This window comes from Prosopis cineraria, unplaced genomic scaffold, assembly GCF_029017545.1.
Source record: "Prosopis cineraria cultivar Desert tree isolate PC_DT_omini unplaced genomic scaffold, ASM2901754v1 PC3, whole genome shotgun sequence".
NCBI lineage: Eukaryota > Viridiplantae > Streptophyta > Magnoliopsida > Fabales > Fabaceae > Prosopis > Prosopis cineraria.
Window position 1 is genome coordinate 39583891 of NW_026555334.1, and position 13785 is coordinate 39597675.

Here is a 13785-nt window from a genome sequence, read left to right on the forward strand (position 1 = left end):
TTCTTCATATTTCTTTCCTCTTTTCACATCCGGGTGACTCGACTCTCCTTTGGACCCGTATTTAGGGTTGAAATTACAATCAAACATGCCCTTTAGACCTCTCTAGCCACACACTTCACTAATAACACAATTACTTTAGTCAAGCTTAATCAATTAAGTTTAAAATTTAAGGATGTTACAAACATGATCTATCACATAATGTTCAAACATGACTTTTTATGATTGACTAATTTATAAGCAATCAATTCTTTCTTCTTGTAGCACTGAAGCTAAAGCAAAGAGAAGAACTAGGTGGCCCCATGGCCTCAACATAATGTTCAAACTTGATGGTCTTTCCCATGAACTGTACTCATTTTTATATGCCCATAGCAAGATTATTAAGGAATGACATGGTTGTGTTTATATTGTGAAATATATGTGAGTTTATTCAAGGAAAAAAAAATCTCCAAGACCATATCAATAAAAGGAAAGGTATTTGCAATGGCAAGCTACATGTGGTATTTAAGACAAATTAAATTGATGTGTTCAAGATAAATAAATTGCTAGCTTAACACATTATCCCTATGGAACCAGTAAGGAGGTATCAAGATTGCAGGGACATGATCATGAAATATTGCTTTGGCATAATATTTGAATTCTTATTTTTTTTACAACAACCATTTTGAAAGAAGCATAGTCATGCAAATGCGGAATCAGATACACTTGCTAACTTCTTTCACACTACTTGGAGGAAAATTCTTCACTTTGAAGCATCTTTAGGAGTACATAAAGGTTTATCAGCTATAGATAAGCATTATTATAATTATTGCTCAACTTTGTATATTCTCTAATTGATGTAGATATGTGAGCTAATAAGGTTCATTGCAATTTATGTAGGTTTTAAAGATAGGTTATGGAGTCTTAGTAGGAATTTAGGGATCTAAGAGAGTTATAATTAAGAAGAGATAAATTATAGATTCAAGTTAGCATAGTGCATATTTATGATATATATATATATATATATATATAATGCATATGGTAATTTGTTGTTGATTGATTGAAACATGCAAGTACACAAAAAAATGATGAGAGCCTTAAGGATTGGGTAGAGAATTGGGGAAACAAGACAGGACATATAGTTTTTGCTAACATGACTTTATATTTATTTTGTCTGTTTGAGAATCATAATAAAATAATATTAAAATAATGTATTGATATAAGAATTTTTGTGATCCAATTCAGATAAGAGATACTCAAATTGATTGAATACTTTATAATTCATTTAATTTATTATAGTAAATTGATCTTTTATCTACATTATAAATTAAATTAAGCTTCCTCTTAATATATAAGAGATTAGCATTATTAAACTAAACATATGATACGGGGAGAAATCTAGTTAAAACTTAAAATTAGAACCCTCGTGTGATGAATCCTCTTGTTTGGGCTCTACCCTTGTCGTTCAATTAAAAAAATTCAGGATAAAAAATCGTATATTTACTTAAAAATATTAGAACATAAATTAATAATTAATATTTCAGTAAAAAATACATTAATCAAAGGAGAAAAAAATGACACCTTGGCAGCAAAGCAAACACGACTCACTCGAGACGGCGTGAGGACAGGTGGTACTTTTTCTTTTTCTTTTTCTTTTTTTGGGGTCAAAATGAATAGATGATTCTCGATAGTCGATACCATAATTTTGTAACGTTGCACGCGTATCCGGAACGAAACGTCGTACGGCTCTCAATTTCCACGTCCGTCGTTGCTCGAATCCACCGGCTTGGTGCACGACCAACAAGGGACCCATTCAACTATCCAACTGTGGGTTGATTTGTAAGGTGAGATCCGAACCTTTCCGGAAGTCTGCAATACAGTCAACCCCTACAATGCCACATCTGAAGTCTGATCCTGTAAATTCGTGACTGTCAGAGCTCAGAGCTGTCAGCTTAAGTGGGAGTTCCTTGCCAAGAGCCAGAATTATGAGACCGCATATAGTTACTGAGGTTAATATGGGATCCTAACACCTTAATCTTTAGTACTTGTATGCCTGGATCGTGCGTTCGTCTTATGATATTTTTCTACTCCAATGAATTAGTAGGGGAAAACCCTAACTGCCTGCTTGTTTCCTGTGAAAATGTGCGAAGGAGGAAAGAAATTGTGGATCCGGATCCGAAGCTTTCTTAATTGTTAATTAACTACTAATTTTTGTTCGGGATTCACAAGTTGAACTGAATGCTGTTGTTTGATGGATAGACATCGATTGAATTCCTTCCCCTTTCATTTATTGTCTGATTAATTCTCCGTAATGGCATTCTTTACACAGGCAAGTGTGCCTACTAGGTTGAGTCATTGGTGGCAAAGCATCCCATTTCTCACTTCGACAGTGGTGGTTGTTTGTGGAATAATTTACTTCGTTTGTCTCTTGGTTGGATATGATTCCTTCAGTGAGATATGCTTCTCGCCGTCTGCTGTTGTATCACAGTTCCAAGGTATGTCTTCTTGAACCAATATCCTTCCGGTTTGTCAGAATAATGTAACAAGGTCGTGTTTGAACTGATCAGACTACGTATATGAAATAGAACACCGTTTAGTGGCATTTCTTAATCCATGCTAATGCATTCCGTTGTTCTTCTTTCATGATAGGGAAATTCATTTTTGCCTGCAAAACATTAACATTCAAGATCTGAGTTTCCCATTACTTTGCAACTTTCCTATTATTGACATATTTTTTGGTTGCACTTAATGAATAACTTTTTGACTATTTATTATTATTTCTTTTCATGTTGATAGAATTATATGGGAAAGCATTTTAGATAAATGATCTAAGTCCCTTAGTTGCTATTTTGTACTTGGGGGTGTGGAGCAGATGTTTATCGGATTTTCTTCTATTTTCCATTGTAATTGGCTATTTGCATTCAATTATGTTTTCTCTTGCAGTTTACAGGATTTACACCTCCGTTCTTTTTCATGGTTCACTTCTTCATGTTCTCTTCAACATGATGGCTTTAGTTCCATTGGGCTCTGAAATGGAGAGGATCATGGGTTCAGTTCGCTTGCTATATGTGATTGTGTTGTTAGCAACTAGCAATGCTATATTTCATGTTCTCATAGCACTCCTGGCGGCACACAATCCTTTTAATTCATATGATTACTTCATGAATGAGTGTGCAATAGGCTTCTCAGGAATTCTATTTTCAATGATTGTAATAGAGACAAGCTTGAGTGGTGTTCAATCTAGAAGGTCCGTTTGTGTTCGACTCTATGTTTCTAAAGTTTTAGCTATATAATGCCGTTCCTCTATGATTTTGAAAAGAGACTTTAGAATGTTGATAATCTGCTATCTATCTATCTATCTATCCCAAACATTTGAGATGGTGGTTGTTGATATTTTTTAAGATTGTTGTAAGACAACACTCTAGATTAATTAAAGTTTTTAAATTGTATTCATATTGGTTCCCAGAAACTTTGTGAATCGGTTGACAATTGATCGTGCAAGGACTTTCTTGACTTGTTTAATAATAGACAGGATTTTGTCTTCTAGTTGTTTTATGCTATGTACAGTGAATTTGTATGGCTTCACTTACCTAATAACTTTTACTATTTATTCTGCAGTGTCTTTGGACTCTTTAATGTTCCTGCAAAGTGGTGAGTGTGAGTTACATGATTTTGCCCCCATCCTGGTCTTCTCTTTTAAATGATCGCTGAACTTATCATGTTTTAGGTATGCATTCATTTTGTTGGTAGTGTTCCAGCTTCTCATGTCAAATGTCTCTCTACTTGGACACCTATGTGGCATTTTATCTGGGTTTGCTTGTCAGTTTTTTCTCTTTTTCCTTATATTTCACTTCTTTCTTGCCATTGATATGAGTAATTCATTCATCTGTGGTCATGTATTGCTATTCTTATTTTCAGATACATACGGTTTGTTTAATTTCGTCTTACCCGGGATATCATTTTATTCTGCCATTGAAACCTCCTCTTTGCTTGTAAGTATCTTTTATCAACTGGCTTTGGTAGTTATATGACATTTAGAAACATGTAGGTACCTGATAGAGTACCGAGCAAGGGGTAATGACTAAGGTGGGGCAAATGATGTGTTGAGTGGTTGAAGTTGACAATCATGTAGCATATTTGGATGGTGGAATGGAGTTGGTTATGGTAGAGTAGGAGTAGGGCATGAATTATATTCTCCATTGAACCTGGAGATTCTCCCTTTTGTTGGATTATCAGAGTATTATGTGTATAAAGTTCTTGTACCAATTTCTCTAATAATTTCTGGCTTTATTAGTCTTATGAGTCAAGATTTTTTCTCATATTATCTAGTGAAGATTATTCTCCTTATTTTCTCTCTACCTATCTTGGAACTTATCAGTGCCCTTAAAACCATTGTTAATAGAAAATAAGCAATGCTGGCTGGTTCAGTCTTTCAATTTACTTTTGCCTGGTCCTTCTGCATGTACACCTTTAAAATTTTAGATTTGGAGAATTCAAATAATAAAAAAGGACCAAAACTGAAATGAATAAAAAAATTTAAAGGATTCTACAGTAAAGCTAGGAGTTTCTCAGTCAAGGGACCAAATTGGAGAAAAGTATTATTTTTAATGAGCTCTATAAATAGTCCTTTGATGTCTGTTCTTTTTGCCTATTGAATTGAATTTAGATTATTTCACGCTCTCCCTCCATTCTTATCTTATTCTCCCTCTGTCTTTCTCCCCCTCCCTTTAACAATTTATGATCAACTGGAATATTATGTATTATATCTTAGTGACTTCTTTTAATTTGTGGGACAAAATTATGACCAACTATTGCACCCACATTACATTATGTAAACAATCATTGTGTGTGGACCTTGGCTTAAACCGTCATATTTGTGTCTTTGTGACTTTCAGACATCATGTGTGAGACGGCCCAAATTCATTGTTTGCACTGGTGGAAACTCTTCAGGTTACGTTCCTACGCATTCAAGTGAAAATTCAACATCTAGGTACTATCTAGTTTTTACACCAAACCTTGCCAGCAACTGTGGATGTTCATTGATATAGTTTTTCTTGTAGTAGTGGATTTCTTTCTGGAAATTTATGGGGAAACCTGTCATCTTTGATGCCACAAAGGCAAGTTTCCTCTCAGGTATGTCAGTCATCTCATATCTTTAGACGACCCTTTGGTACACTCTCAAAATTTTGTTTGTTTGCAAGTGTAATCACAGCTTTTTCTTCTGCTCAATAGTTTAAAAAATGAAAGCACATTCTGTGTGTGTAAGACTGTAAGTTGGTCCTCTGCATAGACCTTTTGATGCAATCATTTTGTGTTTTAAATTGTGATAATTTTTTTATTTGTTAGCTCATGTTACTCGAGTTGGTCCCCTCTGCTTGTCATGTGAACAATGTGTAATGGACGGTTTATTTATTCATGTGCATGTTGCCCTTTCATTATGGGGATTCCTTATTCACAGGCCTTTTGTTGCATTTGATATTTTGCTTTACATTTTGTTCTCTTTTTCCATTCATTTAGTTACTTAGCTGTTTCCTCTTCTGATATATTTAGTTATTCAGTATACTGCCTCTTCATATTTATGGAGCTGGCAAGTTTTTAAATTATTTGATGTGGGAAGAATGCAATAATTGGAATAATCTTTTGTTGAAAACTGAAAAACTTACTAGTTTTAAATCTGATTGATATGTGTTAGGTTCAATGTTTAACATAATTAGTTCACGCATAGGTAAAAGGAATTTGTTATTTTTCTGCGTTTTTCTGATCTTCCATAATATTTCAGTGTTGTAGAATGTGTAATGTTACATGTATATCATGGTTCTTCTGTGTGTTCACTTGAATAATATACTGCTCCTTTGTCCATTTTAAGCTTCTTATCTGCTTTGAGCGTTCAGAAACTTGGGTTTATGTGCTATTGAAGTGAAGAATTGAAAGATCAAATTTTACCTTTCTTTCATACAAGTCGTTGTTCAATTGCTCAAGTTTCTATCATGCATAATCTTTGAAGTCTTCTAGATATCTGATTAGACCATATGATTTTAGCAACCAGTACAAGACGACAGGTTCCCTGGGAGGGGAAGGACCCTGGGTTCTGGTCAAGGTCAACAAGCTTCTGCTGTTAGTTCAGAGTCAAATCTGCAAGCTAGACTCTTGGACAATAACAATTCGGGCCATCCTTTAGACTCATCAACTCATGGTACTGCTCAACGAATATCAGATGGAAGGTATGCGAAAAATAGTTTTGTGCGTGTTTGATAACTCGCACTGTTTGCTTATGGCAAACTTCTGTACATGAATCGCATTTTCTTTTTCTCTTAATGTGGATGAAGCACTTTTTGGAAGCTAAATCCTGTTGGTCTGTTTCATAGATTATAATAACCTGACAAGTCTACCATAGGCGCGGCATTATTCTTATGAGTATTCAGAGCTACATTTCAAGTTAAGAATGATGACCATGTTTATATTTTCATTTACCATTTAGGCAGGCAGGTTCGAATAATGTTGCAACAGCATTTGTAGGTGTACCGCAGCATCAGGTTTCTGGATCTGAAAATGTTGCGATTTTCTTGTTTTCTTCTGGTTTGTCTGAATTTGTAATGTTTCGTCATTTTTCATTGCTTTAAATGCAGGGTGCAGTGGCTTCTGATGAAGAGATAAAAAAACTTGTATCAATGGGCTTTGATAGGGTAATACTAAGGGTGGCTCTTTTTCCTGAGCATGAAGAAACGTGCTTGAAATATTTTATACCTTACTAATCTGATTCTCCGGCTGATGACACCTGCACTATTGATACAAGTGATTAACCTTTGGATCAATTGATTTCTTAGAAAAGCGATTAACCTTTGGATCTAAACGTTGTTGCTTTTTTCATGAGGTTGGGGACCGATGTGGGGTATTATCTGGTATCTAAGATCTTAATAAATTAGCCGCCAGTTTTCACGAGAAGAGATAGTATCCAACGTGCATGCATCAGATTTGGGCATATGGCTTGCAGCTCCGTTGTGACTTTTATGCATTTGTCTTTGGTTGCTTTCAGACCCAGGTGGAAGTAGCAATGGCAGCTGCGGATGGGGATCTGAACGTCGCAGTGGAAATACTTATGAGCCAGCAGGTTGAGTTTGCTAATTTGTGGTATCTGGGATTCTCCATGCTTGCTTCTTCCTTCCTTTCTTTTTACCCTTCCCTAAATTCTTTTGCTTGGGTTATTGCATTTACAGGGTTAACACTTGCATGCGAGCTTGTGCTGGATTCCTGAAGACTTGTTTGAGAGCTCTGTTCACGCACTGCCTTCGTGTGCTCTAATCATGCCATTCTGTGGTCTTGGACCACTACAGTTTGCTGACTGCCATTCCATTCTGACATCAATTAGCATAGTTGAATTTCTGTAACAGCATAGCATGTATTAATACCCACAACACTAAACAAAGGTGGAAAATGTCTGAAAGAATGTGCAAGTGAAAGGTTACAGCCAAATTCATGTCAGTCTGTCGTAGCTCTTGACTTCCACCCGTCACTCACACGCTCTATCTAATGGGAGTCACAGATGGGTGCGATGATCTTTTGAGAACTTTCATTCAGTTCAGGTCCTTATTTGCAACTTGTAGACCGTTGGTGCAAGTGAAAAAACTGCAGATCGAGATAGTTTCTTGTGATACCAGATAGGGCGCCAGAAAGAGGCTCAAAGTTGAGTTGAATCGTTCACATTGCAACTAATTTATCAGATACATACGGGGACTCGGACGGGCCCATTAGATTTTATTTTATGGCTCAAAATCTGGGCCTCATCTGGTTGAGCCCATGATTAGCACGTATAATTGAATTTAGGTTGGGATGTGCAATTGGGTTAGGTTTCACCCCTAGCCTGGTGCTTAGCCTGAAGCACACATGGGGTTAGCAGGGTGCTCTTCGGTTGGGCTGGGTTTGGCCAATCTGGAAGGGATTTTAAAAATATATTAAAATATGAAAAACAATTGTATCTGTCAACCGAAAAAAAACTAATTACCATCATTGCATCCCTTTCAGAGTAATATTGGGATCCGTAGTTTTTACATAAAATTAAGTCAAAAAATCAATTTGAAACTTTAAGTGAAATTAAAAAATTGAAATCATGATAAACGTAGAATAATCTATTACATGAGAGTTAAGAAAAATATGATAAAACTATTAGTACTGACGAATACCATTTTTTTAAGAAAGTGCCATAAATAGGGGTGGGTTTGACCCCAATCTAATTCATGTATGAAAGGGTTGCCAAACATAAAAAGAAGAATGAGTTTGCCGGGCTATCGGGTCCAGCTACATTGCCCTATATGGATTGGTTGGGTTCTCACTTCTCATGAAAATCGCTAGCTACAAAAATAGCAATAGTGGCTTTAACAAAAGATCATACCTGGGAAATGGATCGGGGTCTCTTTGAATATCTGCCTTGACGCCAAGCTGAACATTAATTACAGTTAGACAAGGAAAAGCATCACCCTCCATCCGACGGCCATCTCATGTTGAAGAGAGGTTCGTTCTGTCACGGAGAGATTTGCTTTCTCAGAGGTTCGCATGGAGGAACATTGGAATGAGACACAAGGATAATGGCAAAGCATTTTTTTCCCCTTTTGCACAAAATATGTTCACGAAACTAACCAGACATTTATTACACTGATAATTTTGAGTTGTTGAACTTAAACTGAAGATATTGAAAAAATAATAATAATCCACTCACTGGAATGTACAGCAGGAATAAAAAAATACAGGATGGTATGGGCATCATATATCCAACTCTCAGATTGAAAGAGAAGAAAAATACATTGGGGACGTGAAAAAAATTGAAAAAGAATTGTATTGCACATTCGGATATGCTAATATATTAAAACCCAAGGGAACTTGTTCCATTTGGTGCACAATATAGGCTTCTCCATTTTATCTTATTCTACAGCACTCTGTAGGATAGCACGCCATCAATCGTTTCGACAATCAAACGGTTCATGCGGACTAAAAGCAACAAATATGATCTTGCTTTGTGCCCTGAAAACCCCAAAACATGAATAAGTTATCCTTTTCTTTTAAGATACTATCAATCAAAATATTTTTTGATCAACGCTATCAATCAAAGTATAACTAGCTTAAACTTATTTCGATTCAAGTAAAAAGGTTGCTCTGTCTAGCGCAAGCTAGCGTTTCTTCGGCTTGGAGGGAGGCCGATGAGTTTAGCATACTAGTTCTCAGATGCTTAGACCAAAACAGTTCCTATTTTCAGATGAAATGGACTTCTTAAGATGGAAAAAATGAAGTCCTTAAAATGGGAATAGAAGACAAGCTGCAAATTAAATTTCATCCAATCCCAAAATGCATTGAAGTGTCATTATGCAATAACTTAGACGTGAGTTTCGTGCCTTATCCAAACTCAAACCCAGATCCTGAAACGAGTTATATTGTTCATGATTTATAAATAATGTGGTTTTGTATGATTTTATACTATACTTAGATATATAGATTAAATCAGAGAAATTATATGAAAGAACAATTTTAGCAGAATATGACTACCTAAATTAAATGAAGGAATTTCATCTTGACGAAAGAAGTTGCATCCTTTGGCCTTCTTGTTTAGGCTTGAATTGATCTTATCAACAGCCGCCAGTAGATCCTAAAAGATCAAATTGCACAACGAACAAACAGAATATTATCATATCAAGTAGGACAACAAATTCCAATCGCGTAAAATTGTGAAGTCAATTGCCCCCGAGTTTAATGTGCTATGTTAGACAATGCATAAGCTTAGCATACTACATAGACAATTTTCCGGAAGTTAAATGTGAAACCGGAGCGTTTCCAATAGAGCTAATGAATATCGTTAAAACCCTTCCCAAAGGCAGTAAAGCCATAGAACCAGGTCCTCGGACCACATGTAGGATAATTAAGTTGTGGTTTTGCATGACTAACACTGTTAAGTTCAGCCTACTTATAAACATTTACGTAGTATATTTTTAGACTTACTGATATTAACGAGATTGGGTGTCTAGTTAATATAAATAAAATCATCAATTGACACCCGCCGTGGATGTAGTTTTGAAGGACTAGCATCCCTTGAAAACATGACCTTAAATATAGTGAAAATCACGAGGGTCCACATACCTCCCAAGATGCTAGACCCTTCATATAGCCAGGTAGACTTTCAAATTCGCTCTTCATTATCTTTAACTCAGGACAGGGAGCTTCAGCTGACTCCATATTCTCCATCTCAGCCTCTAAATTTTATTTTGAAAATAAATAAAAAAATCTTCACAGACTATAGGTGATAAACTCAGCAGAAAGATAGTTCCAATTACCAAAGGACAAGCAGTTCCTTCCTTCAGATGACAAACTCTTAAGCCCTTGTCCTTCGGTCACGCTGAACCTAGGAAATGAAAATCATGTAGAGATGTTAATGAAAATGCGAGAAATCCTACATATGGCGAAAGACGTCCACACCATGTAACCAGTAACTTACATCTCTGGCTCTTTTGAAGACTCATTTGCTGCATGAGAGGAAGAGAGAAGGGGAAGGAAGCGGTGAAAATAGAACCAGTATCAGTGACATGCAAGTAATTTGAGAAGTCAAGGACAGTTACACTAGGTTTGCCATAATTGCAAAACATACAGCCAAAAATATCACAAAAAGGAACAATTTAACAAAGAAAGAAAAGGCATGTTCCAATGAATATATAAGCGTAAAATCTTTATAGCCTATGGAGCAGGTGGTATTTACTTGGCACTAACCTTCACTTGCTAAGGTGGCTAGACATGCATCTGACAGCCCAAGCTTTTTTAAACTCAAAGATTCATCAAGTCTGAAGAGAATTAAGGAACACAAACGAGCATCATAGTACACCGATAATTGACCAAAACTAATGGGAGCATCGCTTTTTCTGTAATATTTTCAGGACTTCGACACAGAACTTCTAAATGAAATTATACATACATAAATAGATGGACGAAAAGTTGAAAAATGAATCATATATGAACAATAAAAATGCCTGTAACTTTAATTGTTAACATTCAGGACTGGTAACCAAATCAATAATAGCATTTCATCCACGAAAGAAACCTAGTCCCCCCTTCCCACGTCACCTTTGCTTAGAAGCACAAAAGCATATTATCATAATTCTTTCGAAATCTCCATAGATGTCAATATAAATTATAACGGAGCCGTACTGTTTGTTAGTAGAGTTCATTTTGGAATCCATACTCATGTACGGTCTTACTCATTTAATTGACGTTTCTTCCAGATCCTGTGGTTAAAAAATTATAGATTTTATGCAATAAAAAAAAAATTTGGGGGGGGGGGGGGCCGCGACAACAGTGACAAAATGATCGTAAGGATGCAAAGCATCTTCTCCCAAACTCTTGAATCTAGCATCCTCCACAGAGAGAGTTCCAGAGATTGAACACAAGTTATGCAGTCCATCTTCTGAATCTGAAAGCCCATTTGATCTCGTTATATCATGAATTTCATCTTCATCGCCAATACCAGGAACTGAAGGCCCGGCACACCCCAAAAAAAAAAAAAAAATTTGAGGTGATCAAAATTTGTTGTAAAAGCTTGTGTCAAATCACAAAAGAGCACATAAATAACAAGGGAAATATCGAGCTGTCTCAAATGAGAGCTAGAAAAGGTAGGTCTTAGTACTGGGAATATAACCGTAGCCTCTGAGTCTTTCTTCGAGTTCAAATAGATCGGATTGATTCTTTTTGTAAAGTTCATTGCAATGGCCTAAGAGCTCCTCGAAAGATACGGTGCCAAAAGACATGGAATCAAGCAGCTCCAGGTCGCTGCTTGCGCTCGAGATGCGGCTATTAAGGCATTGTACGAATGTCGATGATGCAGAATCTGTCACATATAAGATTAAAACAGATAAGGGGAAAAATATTACGGCAAATAACTACTTTCAACTTTCCGGAACAACTAAACATGGTAAAGCCAGTGAGAGATACCAAGGGGTATGGGTCGGCGATCGAGGGACTCCTTGAGGGCATCACAACTGGATTGTAGGTGGTTGCAAAAGGAAGCTAAGGTGCTGCAGAAACCGGAAATTGCATCCTTCGACATTGTCCTCTTCCTCTGTGAATCAGACCGATCTCAAAGTGAAGCCAATTCTGCAGTATTCACCTTTCGAATTTTGGAATTGGAGAATTAGGCGGGACTTCAATATTCTTGATTTAACAAATAAAATTTATGGTTGATAGCCAACGGCGCCTGTAGCTCAGTGGATAGAGCGTCTGTTTCCTAAGCAGAAAGTCGTAGGTTCGACCCCTACCTGGCGCGTGACCCCATTTTATGAACTTATTTTAATAAAACTTTTTTTCCAACGATTTTGCTTTGTATTTTTTGTTTTGGTATTCCTTTTCTTTCAACGATTTTGAATAAAACTGAATCATTGTCAATCAACGAGGAAAAAAAAAAGAATAAAATTGCTTCATACATTAAAAAAATTGATAAAAAGGACTTAATTAAAAGCAAAATTGGTCATAAGGACCAACTACATTTGAAGGGCTAAGGTTAATATTTTTTTGTTAAATAATTTGAACAAATGATTCAAATGCCCTTTATGTTAATTAATTTTTTTTAAAAAAAGATACAAAATCTAGTCGTCGAAGCTTCGACCCCTCCTCTGACAGGCGACAATGTGCTTATTGGATCTCTAGTCGAGCGGTGAAGGGTCATCGAAAAGTGTCACCGAAAAAATATACACCCCTAAATTACATTTAATCATCAAGGATTATATGTAAACTCAATAACTAGAGGATATAAAAATTTTAACTTAAGTGCAAAGGTTTTGACTTAGATGCATGTGTTATGACTATAGATGCATGTGTTATAGTTTAGGATGCAAAGTTTTTGACATAAGGTGTAAAGATTATGGCTTATGTTATAGCAACAGAATTTACATGTAATCCGCAATGGAGACATCAGTGCGATGGATTCAAGGGTTATCAGTGGTGGAAGCAAATGATAAGAAGTGAGTGTGCGTGTAAGTATTAAGGAAAGGCTTGAGAGTTTGAGAGGCTTAGAACTTAGAAATTTCATAAGAGCATGGTCGAAGGTGCTATTTTGCAAAGACTTTAGGGGAGATTAAGTGAAACGGCAATGAAGGCAAGTTTAAGAGTGATTGACAATGATGGAAGTGAAATGAAAAGGGAGGAAGGCGATGGTTTGGAGAAGCGAGGTCGTCAGAAATCATCTTTGATTTACTGAATCATTTTCTCCCAATAACAAAGGGCATTTTGATCCATTCTCATCATCCTTTTTTGAATAAAATAATGAGTTTGGTTTTTCAAGAACATTTGGTACTTGACACTAATTTACTTTTTAATCTAGTCTTTTTCACCAATTTTTCCTCTATTAAACTCAAAAATTTACATTGATTACAAAATAGCTACTTACATCCTTCATTATTCACTACTTATTAGGTGACTATTCAAGCCCAGTAGCCCACTCTATTTAATTCTACTATGTTGTTTGGGCTTATCTAACTAAATAGAGGTTAAACTCTGCATTGCTCAACTCAATATGAACATATTTTTTTTAGTTTTTTTGTGAATAATATTTATTTAATAAAATTATTTTGGGCTAAATGTTAGGTTGAACTATATTATTTTTATGATTTTTGTAACATTTCTTAGCATTACAATTTTTTTAATTTCTTTCAAGATTTAAAATTTTTTTAACTTAATATTATGTGAAAATTATTAACAATAATTGATCATATGTAATTTAAAAAAAGAACTTTTTGATTATAATATTTGTTTTATAAAGAATATATTTTAAATAATAATAATAATAAT

General features: G+C 35.6%; 2 protein-coding genes and 1 non-coding gene across 6 annotated transcripts; 2 read left to right on the forward strand and 1 right to left on the reverse strand.

The window, feature by feature from the left end:
• The first annotated feature begins 1664 nt into the window (after positions 1 to 1664).
• On the forward strand, positions 1665 to 7455 carry LOC129306080 (rhomboid-like protein 15). 4 transcript variants are annotated; one of them, XM_054946420.1, is made up of 14 exons: positions 1665 to 1820; positions 1912 to 1985; positions 2306 to 2471; positions 2920 to 3223; positions 3595 to 3627; positions 3704 to 3795; positions 3895 to 3968; positions 4872 to 4966; positions 5037 to 5109; positions 6016 to 6197; positions 6455 to 6509; positions 6603 to 6659; positions 7010 to 7084; positions 7191 to 7455. In XM_054946420.1, the coding sequence occupies exons 2-14, from the start codon at positions 1962 to 1964 to the stop codon at positions 7194 to 7196; spliced, it is 1236 nt and encodes a 411-aa protein (XP_054802395.1). In that variant the 5' UTR covers positions 1665 to 1820; positions 1912 to 1961; the 3' UTR covers positions 7197 to 7455. The 4 variants fall into 4 exon arrangements, 2 of the variants coding, with proteins under 2 accessions (XP_054802395.1, XP_054802396.1); XM_054946421.1 differs by having other exon boundaries at positions 1672 to 1985; positions 5040 to 5109; XR_008592120.1 differs by lacking the exons at positions 6455 to 6509; positions 7191 to 7455 and adding an exon at positions 6342 to 6411 and having other exon boundaries at positions 1672 to 1985; positions 7010 to 7085.
• A 1136-nt stretch (positions 7456 to 8591) lies between these two features.
• On the reverse strand, positions 8592 to 12102 carry LOC129307119 (uncharacterized). The gene is made up of 9 exons (XM_054947988.1): positions 11935 to 12102; positions 11630 to 11830; positions 11326 to 11476; positions 10720 to 10790; positions 10451 to 10478; positions 10290 to 10357; positions 10096 to 10208; positions 9508 to 9607; positions 8592 to 8988 (listed from the first exon to the last, which is right to left on the reverse strand). The coding sequence occupies exons 1-9, from the start codon at positions 12047 to 12049 to the stop codon at positions 8894 to 8896; spliced, it is 942 nt and encodes a 313-aa protein (XP_054803963.1). The 5' UTR covers positions 12050 to 12102; the 3' UTR covers positions 8592 to 8893.
• Positions 12103 to 12192: 90 nt separating this feature from the next.
• Positions 12193 to 12265, forward strand: TRNAR-CCU (transfer RNA arginine (anticodon CCU)). The gene has a single exon. It is a non-coding gene; the product is annotated as a tRNA-Arg (tRNA).
• Positions 12266 to 13785: the final 1520 nt, after the last annotated feature.